General features: G+C 48.0%; 4 protein-coding genes across 4 annotated transcripts; 1 reads left to right on the top strand and 3 right to left on the bottom strand.

Annotated features, from left to right (window-relative positions):
* Positions 1-7,301: 7,301 nt before the first annotated feature.
* Positions 7,302-8,281, bottom strand: M406DRAFT_94970 (uncharacterized protein; the record flags this gene model as incomplete). Its single annotated transcript, XM_040926287.1, has 3 exons — positions 7,302-7,566; positions 7,664-7,878; positions 7,957-8,281. The coding sequence occupies 3 exons, from the start codon at positions 8,279-8,281 to the stop codon at positions 7,393-7,395; spliced, it is 714 nt and encodes a 237-aa protein (XP_040772659.1). The 3' UTR covers positions 7,302-7,392.
* A 2,306-nt stretch (positions 8,282-10,587) lies between these two features.
* On the bottom strand, positions 10,588-11,094 carry M406DRAFT_224007 (Thioesterase/thiol ester dehydrase-isomerase; the record flags this gene model as incomplete). The annotated part of the gene is made up of 4 exons (XM_040915668.1): positions 10,588-10,670; positions 10,729-10,794; positions 10,859-10,973; positions 11,029-11,094. Coding segments are annotated over 4 exons (330 nt in total), but the record flags the coding sequence as incomplete, so codon positions are not given.
* A 911-nt stretch (positions 11,095-12,005) lies between these two features.
* Positions 12,006-13,954, top strand: M406DRAFT_295363 (transcription factor Tfb2; the record flags this gene model as incomplete). Its single annotated transcript, XM_040919187.1, has 1 exon — positions 12,006-13,954. The coding sequence occupies one exon, from the start codon at positions 12,006-12,008 to the stop codon at positions 13,515-13,517; it is 1,512 nt and encodes a 503-aa protein (XP_040772657.1). The 3' UTR covers positions 13,518-13,954.
* A 66-nt stretch (positions 13,955-14,020) lies between these two features.
* On the bottom strand, positions 14,021-15,076 carry M406DRAFT_74624 (uncharacterized protein; the record flags this gene model as incomplete). Its single annotated transcript, XM_040925750.1, has 1 exon — positions 14,021-15,076. The coding sequence occupies one exon, from the start codon at positions 15,074-15,076 to the stop codon at positions 14,021-14,023; it is 1,056 nt and encodes a 351-aa protein (XP_040772656.1).
* Positions 15,077-15,150: the final 74 nt, after the last annotated feature.

The following is a 15,150-nucleotide window of genomic DNA, read 5'->3' as shown; positions in this document are numbered from 1 at the left end:
CACTCTGGGACAACTTCTCCGCTGACAGCCCTGCATCCCTCAGGGTGGCTGCTAGCACTCAGTTTTTTGGTATAGTTCTGTGTAAACCCTCCCCTTTAAGGAGTTTCTGACTGCTGATTGTAATAACCAGTTGTACTCCTTCAAAGGCGAAGCTTGCATGGAGAAATCCGGGGATGGAGTGATCAAAGGAAAGCTTGGTTTGCATTACAAACGGCATTCCTAACAGCATAGGATGATTTGGCGATATCAATCTGTTGTCGACGATATAGAATATTACCTGTTCAGAGAAGCTGCTACAGAAAACATCGGTTTCAAGAACTCTAACAAGCGCTATATCTGATCTATTATATGTGTATAAGATAATATTCGATGTTGGCATATAAGATAAGCGCATGCTCGAATACAGAGAGAGAGCTATCAAGCTCATTTCGGCATCTGTATCCAGCATTGCTTGTACAGATTCATTCTCTTTACCTCTCAGCTGCAGAGGGATATATGCCACCGGAGCGATGCTCCTATCTCGGATGCTGCTGAGAGCAGTCATAGAAGCTGTTACAGAAGGAAATGAGGATTTGTTGAAGGCTCGAATCATGTTAACAGTAAGCTTGACATAGCCAGATTCAGCAACAAGAGACAAAGCTTGAACTGTGGGTGATTGAGCTAGTCTCGAAAGGTACTCAGTAATATTCCAAGTGTTGATAATCTGACTATCAATAAGCCCTTCAGATTGGGAAAGCGTCGAGATTCCGGGTTTATGCTGCAATGAATTGGCTGATTTAGCAGTATCTGCCTTGTACAGGTTCGAGCTGGTTTGATTATCGAGATCAACAACTTTTCGGGCTTCAGAGCTGACTCCTTGAAGACTGTGAATTAGATGAGCTTTTCATTCTGGTAACATGACTGTTATTTCCCAGCTTAAGATCTTCAACGGGTGGTCTAGGAATTGATTCAGGAGCTTGTTACTAATAGCCTGAACTGTTGGCTCTCTGTCCAGACTGTTGGATTGCTTGTTGGATTTCTCCGGTCCAATATTCCCGAAATGTATAGGGACCTCAACAGTTCTCATACTTGCATCTCCTCCAACCTCACTATTATCATACTCAGCCTTCCTAATATAGCGCTTCTTTGCTTCACCTGCGTTTACCTGGGCTTGGATAGGCCCAACACCTACAGCATTGATGCTGGGAAGCTTTGGCAGGTATAGTTCGGCTTGGGCTGGAGTGAGATATGACTTCCCCATTTGAATCTCACCAGCATTGCTAAGGATCTCAATGTTGTTGATCCTGTACTGATTGTTGCATCTGGGAACGGGGTTGGTCTCTTCCCATAGTGTCTTATTCTTGGCTATCTCAGGGTCTCCACGCCATTTCTCGTCCTCTTGGATCAGGCTAACATATCGAGAGATCCAAGGATCCTCAACACCCTTCAGCCGCTGATTCTCACAGAGACTGAGAATCAGACGGATCATACTGCCTTTGGGATTATCTCGAGCGGATATAACCTGGCCATATGATACTGGTTTTGATCTAGAGTTTAGAAACTCCGAGTGATTGCCAAGATGCCACTCTGGCTTCGCTAATGCTGGAGCATAGCAAATGCCACAGTTCATAATAGTACGGAGTTCCACGCACTTATGAGCTCCATGGGACTTCGACCCACAGCTGTAGCATCTGCGCAGAGTTCCGTCCTTCTTCAGGATTTCATTGATCTCCGCTCGCCATGCTTCAGAGTACTGCTCACCCTTGTCCTCCGGACTTGTGTAGATAACACCCATCTGCAAGAAATTTGCATTCCCCTGAGGAGGGTTTCTCGCAGAAACAGTTTGGGGATGCCTGATCAGTTGTGAGATCTCCTGTAAAGCTTTGGTTTGGTTATACGAGACATTCCGCGTCTGTCTGAGAGCATCAGTCTGCAGCTTTAAGGATTTTGCCATTGCAATTTGGTTAATGCGGAGTTGCTCCATCATTGAAGCTAACTGGTTGTATCCTTGGTTGCTCTTCTGAGCAGGTTCAGCCTTCAAGATCTGCTTAGTCGGTTCAGGCTGAGCTTGCCAATCACGAGTTGACTATTGAGGCAGTTGATAGTACGATAGCCCTACTGCTTGTCCCAACGGGTTCATCGGTTGACTGGGAGCACTATGCATCGGATGTGGAACAGGAACGGGCTGTGTCTGGTCAAGAACCAGCTGAGGTGGAGGCATAGGAGAACCTTGGAATTGAGCCTGTTGATGAAGTTGAAGGTTGGTAGCACCGGAGGCAAGTTGGTCTTGAGTCTCCTCCTGGAGCGCTTCACGATGAACCTTCAACAGCTTTTCCATAAGGTAAGGCTACTTCTTGTTGCTGATGCTTTCAGCAGTAACACCATGATCAGCTCGGAGGCGCTTGATCCAGGTTGAAGGGAGCTTCATCCATGCTTCTGCTACAGGTTGACTGTTTCTGATCTTAAGATGAGTGAGAGCGTTATCATAGTCTACAATGAACAACTAGAGGCTAGCAGCATCGGTAATGAAACGGTTGTTGATGATATTCAGGCGCTTCTGCTTGGGGGTGTATGCCTGGAGATGGTTCCAAGGGCGATAAGCAATCAACAGTTGCTCCTTCTGTTCATCCCAAGTTTTGGCGCTTATAGTGAATCTCTCCACTTCTCCGGCAACGATTGTATCTGTATAGAAGCCTTTCATGAAGTTGAGTGCTTGAGTATCATCAATCCCTTTGATCTGACGCCACTAGTTGAATCGCTTCAGCCACGAGGAGACTTCCATACGGGCAAACAACGTTAACCCACCACCAGCAAGCTCACTGTGGGAGGGGAATCTGAAGTTCTGACCATAGTGATTGTTGGCCAGATAGTCGGCCGAACTGGGTGTCTGATTGGAAGAGCTCTCAGACGTGGAGGCTATCTTCCCTCTTGGTTGTTGCTTCCTCCGATGTTTCTTTGCCTTCCTAATTCGAGATCCTTGAGTTGAGAACGCCACAGCCGGAATGCCTTCCGTATCCTGCAGAAGACAATACTATGGAGATCGAGGGGGTTCAGGTGCTTGAGGGAGGTTCAGTCTGTAAGTGGAGCGTACATGAGGTCTGTCTTGTGATGAACAACAAGGGATTGAGTTGGCTGTTCTGTGCTGCACTGGGATTTCCTTTATCAATAGTCCTGCCAATCAATGGAGGCATTTCTGACCAGGTATAAGGCATCGATTAAAGTTCGATATCGGATGATGTCGTCGTAATCCTCGACTTCTATTCCTTGTATGCACTAACAGTTCCTCATCTTCACCTCTCTGTATCCTTCGCTTTTGGGATAATGCAATCAGCAAGCTTTTGATCCAAAGGATCAATGTAGCCAGACGTATCCAGATAGAGCGTGCTGATCGGACCATCGCAAGAAGCACAGACCTTGTTAACCATGCCACTTTTCTCCGCAGAGTACCATCCACCAAAAGCATCCCACTCTGTAATTTAACCATGGACCCACATCCGACATGGTTAAACTTTCCGCCGCAGCCTGTACAGGTCTGAGCTGTATCAGCTTCTGTGTAGGATCGTTGATTGATGTGGGAAAAAGGAATTTGTTTCTTCGTAATATTGGCTTGCGGGCTCAACGCATCGTTCACCGGCCCACGACCAGAACTCACACCACTCCTCCTCTGTTCACCCATCTCCCCTCTACGAGAGGTCTCAGGCATGACCCAGAGTCCAGACATGATGCACAGCCTGTCGTGTAAGCGTAATAGATAAAGGAAATAAAAGAGCTCAGCAGGGAAAAAGAGTGCGCCCGTCCATAGGGTAAACTTGCTGCTCTTACTGATCCTCACGAACTGTGACGCAAACAGCCCTGAGCTACCAGCCTGAACAGCTAAGTCCACACTCACCGCACCATTGAACCAGAACTAGGGCGCTGTCGCCCTCGAAAGAAAAAGGGACAAACAGCTGCCGAAGCAATGGGCAAGGGCTCGTGCAACCCAAGCGTGCCTGTGCAGATGAGGACAGCAAACTAAGGCCACACGGGCACAAGAACAGGGTGAAAAACCTGTCTTAGACCTGTCCAAAGGGTTCAAAATTGAAAAGAAGAGAAAGGATGCTTTATTTTTTGTTGCTTATAGCTAAAGAATTTGAAAAGTGGGTGGTATCCTTTATATGTATGAGGACCCTTGACCCACTGTACTCCACGTCCCACGGACTACCACCCTGGCCACCACAACATTGCAAGCACTGAAAGCTATATGCAATACAGATTGCTTGCAATATATCCTACAAGATAGCTCTTATATACTCTTAGTTCTGTTTTCATATCCCATTTATAAGAGCTAAGTTCGCACTCTTCTTGCAGAATATATGCCTAGCATTCATATGCATAAATCCTGGCTCAGTTGGGCTGTAGATCTGAGACTGCTGTTCTGACTATTTCCAGCGCGTACTAACGAAAGTACTGCCTGAATCAGCTATTCAGAAGTGAATTTGGCGTTTCGGAGTGCTTGAGCATGGATGAAGAGATGTTGAACAGCCAGGTAGCTGCTTTCACATACTCTGGCTATAGGTCTTTCAGTAGTTTAGCTAACAATAGAAGGATTAGCGCATGCTTCTGAATTTCATACCCAGCTTGCTTAGCAGCGCTATTTGACTCTTTTATGCGCAGTGGAGTAATCTCCAGATTGATGCTATTGTTAGCGCACTATTGTGTATATATCATTTTGTATAGCTTCCTTATGACTGAGAAGTTTGCATTCTATCTGATTTTGCAGACAAAGAAGCGATATTAGCATTATACCCAGATTTCAAATAATCTGAATATATCAAATACTATGAATTGTGCTTTGTTAGATATTGGAAAAGCAAATAACTTGCTACTATATTCATCTTTGAATATAAGAGCTCATTTTAAGCTATTCTATACTTCATTATAATCGAGAAGATCCCAACTAATGCATTAGAACAGTTGAGAGCTATGATATTCAGATCTTGCGCATTGAATGATCTTTATAATATGCTCTAGAGCATAGTATTCACAATCAATTCGTCTGATTCCGTTGATTCTAATATTACAAACTGAATAAACAAGCTTCTTCAGAGCATTGATACTCAGATATTCCAATCTTAGATGCTAAAGATGCTCTGAATCACTTCTTTCAAGCACCTTATTATATAAAGAACAAGGATACCTATTTCTTTTTAGAATTGAGAACACGAGAATGCCAGCTCAGCTGTATAGCAGCGTAGCTGAAGCTTGAGAGTAGAAAGAGTTTGCAAAAGAAATGTATTCGAAGAAGACTAAGTTGAACTCTCTATATAGATTTGCAATTATCATACTCTATTCAAGCATTCCTAAGCACAATGTGCTATCTTTATCACAGTACCAGATCCCTTTCTCATATAAGAAAGCCTTAGCAATTATATTAATATAGAAGCTATCTATAACTGCTATACAGTTAAGAACTAAGTTCTCAGTGCATTCCCCTTGCTTTCCATTCAGTGCATTTTTGAAGCATTGTTTCCTGAATCCTCATATTAGCAACAATAAGCTCTCTGCTTTCACAACTTCCGCATTCCTTGAGAGAGAAAAGATATTTAGCTTCAGAAGGTTGATGCTGTTAATAAGGTATACAGCTCTGCAGTTATTCAGAACTATGCTTTAGGAAAGAATATGAGATATCTGAAACAGTATTGAGAAAACTGCTGTGCTTGCTTATAGCAATACTGCCTAGTTGAAGAGTTGAGGATTAAAGATAGCGTTTATTTGAAGAAACTGAGAATACCTTGTTTCAAGCTTGAAAAGTATCGAATCTAGCATTTTAATATTATAATTAAGAAGTTCTAGCACTCAATAGTGCCTAGATAGAGATTCCTATTGTTCTCTATTCTTTATAGAATCCCTTCTATTTAGTCTTGAGAAAGCTATCCAGTCCTAATAAGATCTGAACAGAGCTCCTAATAGTTTTTGCTAGCTAGCTTAAAGAGAATCTTCTTTCTTTGCTTATCAGATGAAGCTTTGAAGATTGAATCTAGCCTAACTCCGATACAAGCATATTCCAGCCTTCTGCAGCTCATAGAGCCCCATTTATGCTTCCTTTGATATAACTTGCAGAAGCACTTATAATCTCTCTTTTTGCTCTAGCTGGAAGATTCATCTTATTTCTTCCCAGATTTTGTACCTAAATTGCCGGATTGTAAGTTCTCTCCGCCTATAGTAGCGAATACTATTAAGCCTTTTTTCTGCTCAGACTGAAATCAGTAGATTGAAGCGAGATTTCATTAAAGCTATTCAATAGTCTTGATAAGCAGATCATCATTAGGTGCTGTAGCAAGGAGATATTATTGTATTTTGGCCTACTCTATCTGGAAGCGAACTCCGATAGCAGCAAGGAAGTTATCAGAGCTCTGAAATCCCTCAACTTCATCAATACTGTAAACCCAAGCTAGATTCAGAAGATCCTGATGCTGCTGGCACCAGTTTTGGAAATCAGTGCCTTGCCTGGTAGCCAGCTCAAAGTGATAGCAGTACTAAAGGCGAACAACCTGTTTCATGCTCTCCTCAGACAGACAGAGATCTTTCTTCAGGTTTCTGAGCACCTGTTGAATCAAAGGAGACTTCTTTCCTGGATAGATATGCATGTAAGGAACGAGAACTGACGGAGATACTGTTTTCTGAATCCAGTTCCACATCCTCTATATATTCTAGTGAGCATGCAACTGCTTGTTTTAACAAAGCTGAAAGCATTTCATCTCCTAATCATAGAGAATAGCTTATTTCTGGATAGAGAATAGCTTGTAATTCTCCGTTATAATGTTTTTATGCTCCTTCTCAAGATCCTGAGTAAACTTGGAGAACTCGAGATTGAAGTCTTCAGATTCGAAAGAGAGCGCATCTGGGCCATCCGGATCTAGATACTCCCAAACACCCTTTCCCTTGCTCTGGGACTGCAAAATGCTATACCAGAATGGAAAGGAGTAGATATTGGTATACTTTACTGAAAGCGTAAGATCGTTAGATTCGCGCTCTATTGTAGGCTTTGATAGAGCGTAAGTATAACTATTTAGGACAAAAGATGTATTCTGAAAGAATAAGAAGTGAATAGCTCAGTTTGTTTCGATAGATAAGGGGAAGATTAAATCTGATTCTTGCGAACCGGGCTCATAACTAAGGAGAAACATATAAGCTGAGCACGTGGAAGTAGCTGAATGAGTATTGAGATTGAATCTATCTAATACAAAAGAAAGATCTTCTAAGTAACTAAACCAGGCTCTGAGATGGTTTATGAGGAGACCAAAACAGAGGGTTAGGGTTAAATATGCCCCATTTTTCACAAAAGATTATTAATATACATTCGATAGTGGTACAATGCTCACTCATGATGTATCAACCAACCAGGAAGACAACCGCAAAGTACTGAAAATTCCACTACGTCGACAGTGTCACATTTCCATCATCTCCCATGTTGAGTAGATCATCCAAACTTGACATCATGTTCTGCGTGAGCTTCATCATCTTGAAGTTTGCACATGCGATTCTTGTGAGATTGGCAAAGTGCAAGACGACGCTCAGATTTCCGATAAAAGATTGTCCATGGCTAGTCTGTGAAGTGTTCAAGTCAGCTCTAGCTACTTTGGCTCAAATTTTTGTTTTTTTTGCGCCTACAGGAGCAAGTGTAACAAGGGGGGAAAAAACGTACGGCAGTGAAGTCATCCGTATATGATTCTGTGAACGTGGTGCTCCCGCTTGAGGTTATTATAGCACCATGTTTTCCAGCCAAATCTCCAACCTGACAGGTCTGAGGCAAGTCAGGATCGCACGGAGGGGTTTCGCCGCGCTCAAAAGGATCGAGATGAGCCTCAGTGTCGGTACAATTTCCGTCCGAGGGCACGGGCTCTTGGTGAATGTGATAAACTGCGCAATATTTATCGTCAGCAAACTTCTCTTCGAGGAGAATCGTTGGGCACCTCGTATTCTTTGATGTTGACTCACCAAAAGGGCCGCCTTCGTCCGGGAGATTTTCCATCTTGATATTGTATGATACTCCTGTACCTCCTTTATTCGTTTGGGCAACCACAACGCCTTTCACTGGCCCAGATGGAGTGAGTGTGAATTGATTTTTGGTGGGAAACAACGCGCGGAATGCCACGCCTGCTGGGTTGTCCTTTACTACTGTGGCATTTCCTTTAATCTGTTTTACTGTCAACAACCATACATCATGAGAGATAACAAGATTGAAGAAAGGACAGAGAGGGCAGTCGGGCTTACCCCAGTGGTGATCCCATCTATAGTAGCCTGAGCGATGACTGGGCTGCATGCCGTTATGAGAAGCAGAAGACAACTTATGCTGGCGCGATACATATTGCCGAGTGCTGGACGACTTCCTTCAGACTGGTCGGTACGTTTTGGTGTAAATTGGTGAAATTAGAGTAACTTGGTCACGTTCCAGCTTATATCGCCAGAAAGAAGTTTGTACAAAGCGTTCGATGGCAAAGCAAGAAAAGCAAAAGCGCCACGCAGGATCAAATACAATCATGTGAAGTGTCGACCGCGGTCTTATAACTGATACCACCTGTTCTCGGAGCTCAGGCACAAGTCTGTAGTAATATACTTCGGATAATTCGAGACTGGCCCGAACTTCAGAGCCAGTGCGCTTGCGTCCTGTGAAATCCCAACTTTTTCTTTGCGACAACATCATCCTTCTTAGCTAGATGTTGTCCCGAAAAGTTGTCCCCGTCTGGAAAAACAGGGCAGCTCCTGATGGCTTCGGCCAGGCCATAGCCGGCGGCATGGATGGAGTCTAAGCAGCCCCTAGTTGTAATCTTGTAGCATAGATACAGACTTTCACATGAGATCAGACGATTGACGCCAGCGTGAAGCGTGCCTATTCACTGCGAAGCCGTACATTGCTCAGCCGCACTGGCCACATTGGCCGAAAAGGGCTGTGCAGGGTCCAAGCGCTTAGGCATCTTATCTGGTCAAGGTAAATCAGGAAATCAAGCCCTCGCCAAGCAAAAATGACAGGTCTTGGCATGAGATCTCGGATTCAATGTCGACCGACTCCTTGCTTTCCTTTTCACTCGGACAGCACTCGTGAAATATATAGTTCGAGCACGGCGCAAGAGACCAGTCTCGCGGGCAGGTCCATTCGCTGTTCACGAATGTTTCTCAGAGACGTGTGTGAGATCAAGAAAGGCTGGTACACTCTTCGAGAGCATCAAAACCGGATTGTGTTCTTCATGAGTCAAGGCTGCAGATAAATGTTCGGGTTTGCATCAATATTCATCAGCAACGCGGTGCCGCTAACCGGGCCGAGGCATCACGATCGAGAGGCTCGAGTAGCAAAGTCTGATGGAGGTTTTCACATGATTTCCATCCGAAGCAAATGGTACAGATACGAGCTGTCTGAGGTTGGTTTCGGTGGCGGATGGTGCTGCGGAAACGCGGTGTTTCACAGTAAAGCTTTGGCTCTATCCGCCCCTAGAGCCTGCAAGTGAAACGAAATAAGCTCCCATTCACAGCAGCGACGCAGACTACAACGGGTTAACCGGCACCCTCTTCGCACTAGACCTCGGCCTCTACCTGCCATTCCCGTGTTTCCAACGTTTGGGAAATATCTCCTATTGCTAATGTATACACCTACCTTAAGTAGAATCCATGCAGCTGAAGAAACAGTCTTCGACTAAATTGACCCTTTCCATGTTGGGAGCCCGGTCTTTCCCAGTCCAGGCTGTCGGAGACACGAAGGCCTTGCTGACTTGTTTCAAATGACGAATTCGAAGACTTGTAGTATACAGGGCCATCATCTCGTGCGTACATATATCTCAAGATTAACCAAGGTAGCCAGCGACACTGACATCGTGATTGGTCAGCAATATGATGAATCTTTCTGGTACAGGGCAGCATGAAATCTTGGGGGGGGGGGGCAACACATTATCTCGTTCAAGACAATTTCACTCAGATTTCAACGATGTCCTAGGGCAGAAGTCCTGAAAACTGACGAAGTCACGGTGGCATCAGTATTCAGTGTCCAGGAGTGACCATATACACACTCGTTTCCACGTCCAAGCCGGACTTTTCGACCTTCGAATCCGCTGCTTTAAGCAGCACAGCTAGTGAAATCAGCTATGGCGCTCATCTGCAAGGTTCCTGTGTAACGGCGAGAAGATTGTATAGTCGAATCGAATGATACATTTCGGTGCAAGTGTCAAGGTAGAAACAAGTTGCAAGGTGAGCATTCGGGCAAAAGGCCTTTTCTTGAACATCATTGGGACATGATTTGTCAATGGCAGGCACCGACTTGATTATTGGACGTAATCGATAGCAGGCGGGAAGACCTTAGCTGGGGCGTGATCGTCGCCGATATGGTGCGAGATGTGACTTAGCACGCTTTGCCGAAACTCTCTCACCAAGTTCCTCCGCTGCATCCACCGAGGATACGAGCTGCTCTCATGATGTTGCTGGTGCATTGTTCGGGTCGGAACCGTGAATATCTTCTGGAGATTCCCCCGGTACACGATATGGGGTTACCTGTGCTTTACGGGCGGTCTCGATGAATCTGTGACTCTTGTCAGACTTTGGCTGTCTCTCACTGATCTGAACAGGAAGGGAAGGCATGTGGTCATACTTCGTATGGCTTCCTCGTGCACACAAGTCACCCTTTTCGTTGAAGAAGGACATGCGGGTGAATGCAAGCGTTCTTCCCACTATACCCCATTTTCTTCAGCAAATGCAGCCCGTCATCATCAGGCGGGGACGACGTACTCTTTTCACACTCGGCCAACACCTTGATCTTGTCCCCTGCCTTTCCACCACTGCTCAAGTACGTGACTAGATCAAAATTTCCTGTCAGCGGCCGTGCCGATTCTTTCAAGGCAAGATTGAGATTGTGTACCATTCAGATCAGTCGAGACTCCGGTCGAGTACAGGCCCATGGACGCGACAGCAAGGGAGCCTCCCAAGTCGACCATACTGGCTATTGTGCCCCCATGTAGGATGTTCAATCGGTTCTGGAAAATCTGTCAGTCCGGATCAATGTTTGGATCTTGGCTTTCCCAGTCTCACAGTATGTTGTCGGTGGATCTCCAGCTCGAAATTGACCTGGCCAGGACGGGCATTAAGTATCCTCAGCTAAACCCAGCGACATTAGTATAGCCATGCTTCTTGAGGTAGACCCGTGAAAACTGATTTAACCTCTTACATGTTTGATTCCTAACAATCTGTAAGAAGTCAGTCTTTGAAGATAGCTCTTGCAGTAGGTGCTTGGGTAAACGTACGTGGGCTCGAGACCAGAGGTATTCATGAAGTCTTTCAAAACCTGTTGTCTTGTGAGCCGATTGGTAGCCACCATGGCTGTGCAATAGTGTATCGTACCTTAGTCACAAAAGGTGTTGTCTTGATAGGATTTGCCATGGTGATGATTCGCAGCAACAAAGATGATAGATTATGGGCTCGAATTCCGGGCTGATAGAATGGGTGTTGTGTCTGCGGTTACTTGGTATAAGGATGGCCGAGATTCGGACTGCCCAAGAAGCTGCAGCAGGTGCTAGGTTACCCAGGGTTGGGGGAGGGGCCCAGGGGATTTGTGGCCAGGGGCCTCTCTGGGCACGTCACACACTGCTTATCAGTCACCTACCCCTGCAATCGCCTCTGGGATGAACTGCCATTTTGCCTGCCACAGGCCCAACTTCACATGAATTTTCCAAGTCACACCCAGTACAGCATCCTCCACTCTTTTATTGTCTCTGTTTCTCTCCTTCTCCCCCTTCTGCAGCATCTCTAAAGTAATTTGGTTGCCTCTCAACACCAGAACCCAGCTGCCCTGTGCGTGCTGGCTGAAGGTCAAAGGGGCATCTGAACATCTCGATGATCAGAAACAGTAGCCCATACAAGGTATCGATTCTTATGATGACAACTTCATAGGCATCACTGCCTGACAAAGGACGACGATAGTCGACCTCGACCTCGACCGAAATCCCTCTCCCTCCGCCCACCTTCCTCTCTTCCGTTCTCTCCTGTGTCCTCCTTCAAGGTCGCCCATCATGACTACCCGAACGCCCTCCCTCACCCTGTCCGATTACCTCGAGAAGCTCCCCGGCACCACCTACCGCCGGCTCTACCAACAACCTTCGACCACGTTCGCCATCTTCCGTCGCATGTTGCCAAACCTCGCCAAGACCATGGTTATGGCCTTGCTCTACATGCCCGACCCTCTCCCGCTAGATCACATCGAGACCTGGGTCAAGCCCGAGGCCAAGCGCGCGCGAGACCAAGCTCTCGGTATCCTGCGCCGGCTGCACATCATCGGCATCAGCTCCGCCGGCAAGGAGAAGTCCAGGCAGTTTCTCTCGCTCACGACTAACTTTCGTGCTTCCATGCGTCTTGCCCTCGAGGGCGGCGGCGATCACCAGAGCTTCGGCGTTCCTAGTAGCGAGCCGGTGCCTGCACACCTCGATATTGCCTTCCTCGACCGAGTCGCACGGAAGAAGTGGGAAGATATTCTGCACTATGTGGTCAATAGTGTTGAGCTGGGCGGCGCCGGCTCCATGGGCGGCAAGGGCGCGGGCCCCAACTCGAGTGTCAAGGAGCTTCTCGTCGCGGGACGGCTCGTGGAGCGGACAGAGATGGGCGGCGTGCGCATCACCCAGGCAGGCTTCACATTCCTCCTGCAGGAGGCCAACGCGCAGGTGTGGACCCTGCTACTGCAGTGGCTCGACGCTGCCGACATTGCCACTGAGATGCACGAACGGGGCCAAAAGACAACGCGCGGTCATGGACTGGATAGCGTCGACATGCTGTCCTTTCTGTTCATGCTGGCCAGCCTCGAGCTCGGCCACGCGTACGACACGGCCGCGCTGACCGAGATGCGACGGAACATGCTGCCTGATCTTATGGATTTCGGACTGGTGTTTGTCGACTCAGCCCATGCAGGTCAATACTATCCTACACGCCTAGCGACAACTCTTACGAGCGGGGCCGGGGCGCTGCGTAGCGTTTCGGCGGGCGTCGACGCGGCTATCGCCAGCAACGCGGACGGCGTGGCGGACAGCGGCCAGAAGACGGGATTCATAATCCTCGAGACCAACTACCGCATCTACGCATATACCTCCTCGCCGCTGCAGATCTCCGTCCTGGCTCTCTTCTGCGAGCTGAAGCACCGTTTCGCGGGCATGGTCACAGGCCGGCTGACCCGCCGGTCCATCCGCAGTGCCGTCGCTTACGGCATCACGGCCGACCAGATCATCAGCTACCTCGCGACGCACGCCCACGACCAGATGCACCGCATGGCGGCGCTCAACAACAAGCCCGTCCTCCCGCCCACAGTCGTCGACCAGATCCGCCTGTGGCAGCTCGAGAACGAACGCATGAAGACGTCTAAGGGATTTTTGTTCAAGGAGTTTGACACCCCACAGGAGTATGAGAGCGTGGCGCGCTATGCAGAGGAGATCGGCGTCCTGGTGTGGAAGAGCGACGTCAAACAGAGCTTCTTCGCCAGCAGACACGAGCAGCTGCGGGACTTCCTGAAGCAGCTGAAGAACCGGCGGGATATCTAGGGAGATGCCGCCTTCGAGGACTCGGATGAAGGAAGTTCCGGTCGCTCCCCAGAGACCGAGTTTGCGCGTGCTATGCGATTTGGATGGGGTGACGACGTCTATGTGTCAAGGCCCGAGATGAGGAGGGAGTCTCAGCGGCCCAGGCAAAAATACAAGATCAAAATCAACTATGAAGCCAAGGTCGTCGGTAGCGCGCTGCTTTGAGTCTTCTTTGAGGATTTTGAAGTGGCACTGTGGGTGGACTGTTATGGTGCCAGATGGCATCCAGGCTACGGCGTTCAGGATGTTGACGGATGAAAAAGGACAAACGAGGAAAAAGCCTCAGGGCGATGGGCTCCACATTTGATCGAGGCGTTGGATGTGATGCTTAATTGGGAAAGGAATGTTATTGGTTTGAGGGTACGACAGGCGTTTTAATAAAAGATTATGACATGCCGAGGAGGTTTCATACACAAGGATGCCTCAAGGGGCATTGCTCTCGGAGCACGTTCTTGACTTGTACCCTACATGATGCTTGCGCGCTTCCCCGCCTTCTTGCCACGAATGAGACGCGAGATAAGGGATGTGGTATTCAGCTCTTCTGTGATGCCGTCTCGGGGTTGCAGCTTTTTGCGGCCCGTCTTGCGTGCATAGTCTTGTTGCCAGGTACGCAGGCTCTGACGAGCCTCGTCGGTCGCACAGAACGCCTCGAGGTGCACAAAAACCCGCTTGCACAGCTCGTCATCATCAAGTAGCAAGGCAGCGTCTGCGTTTGCTATGGCGTTGGCCATGTTGCCGCTGGTCTGCTGAAGAATGGCAGCGGATGTGGCAGATGGCGGAAGTCGGGTGTTTAAACGAGTGTAGCGGGCGTTCGAGACCCGGGCCTGTTGGCTGCGCTGGCTGACATCTTGCATTCGCTGTGAGTGCGTTGAGATGAGAGACTGCATGCTCTTTGGGCTGAGCACTTCGGACTGAAACCTGTCGTGGAGGGACATGAAGCGGCCAGCCCAGTAGGCCGAGGATTGAGCCTCGTAGACAATGCAAGGGTCGGGCGAGAAGGGAACCTCAGATTTGTGCGAGCCAAGAGACCGCCGGCTGCCCTTGACCTTGGGGCTAAGAGCAGATGGAAGCCCGATGGGCGTGGGAGGGGCCCAGACGGCCGTGTTAACAGAAAGTGAGGATGCTGACGCTTTGGATGAGCAGTTGGTACGACGACTAGGGATCAGGCTGGACCGCGAAAGGGAATGAGAAATGCTTGAGAAGACATTGAGGGTGCGCGACTTAGGCAGCGGCCAGCGTTGTATCGGTTTCTCAGCCTGCTTGTTATCGGGACTCTGGAGACGGGTCGCTGAGTTTTGCCCACCATGGTCCGCTGTAGCAACGAGATCGACGGTGGTGTCGAGTCTGTCGTGGATTGAACTGGAAGCTTTTGTGCTGGAGGAATATGGGGAGCTGTTCTCTGTAGCTGAGAAGGGGCCAATGTTGTGTTGGGCCTGGCTGATGGGCGCGCTGATGGGTGGGCGGCGACGTAAGGGGAGGTGTGGTGTTGGCAGACGGGAGACGCGTGAAGGCGGGTCCATCACTGTCAATACTTCGCCAAGGAGTCTCGGACTTTGTATCTGATCTCCAAGATGGCCCTAACACAGAGGACAAT

Source organism: Cryphonectria parasitica, assembly GCF_011745365.1.
Source record: "Cryphonectria parasitica EP155 unplaced genomic scaffold M406scaffold_8, whole genome shotgun sequence".
In the NCBI taxonomy this organism is placed as follows: Eukaryota; Fungi; Ascomycota; class Sordariomycetes; order Diaporthales; family Cryphonectriaceae; genus Cryphonectria; species Cryphonectria parasitica.
This window is presented reverse-complemented; position numbering and strand designations above follow the sequence as displayed.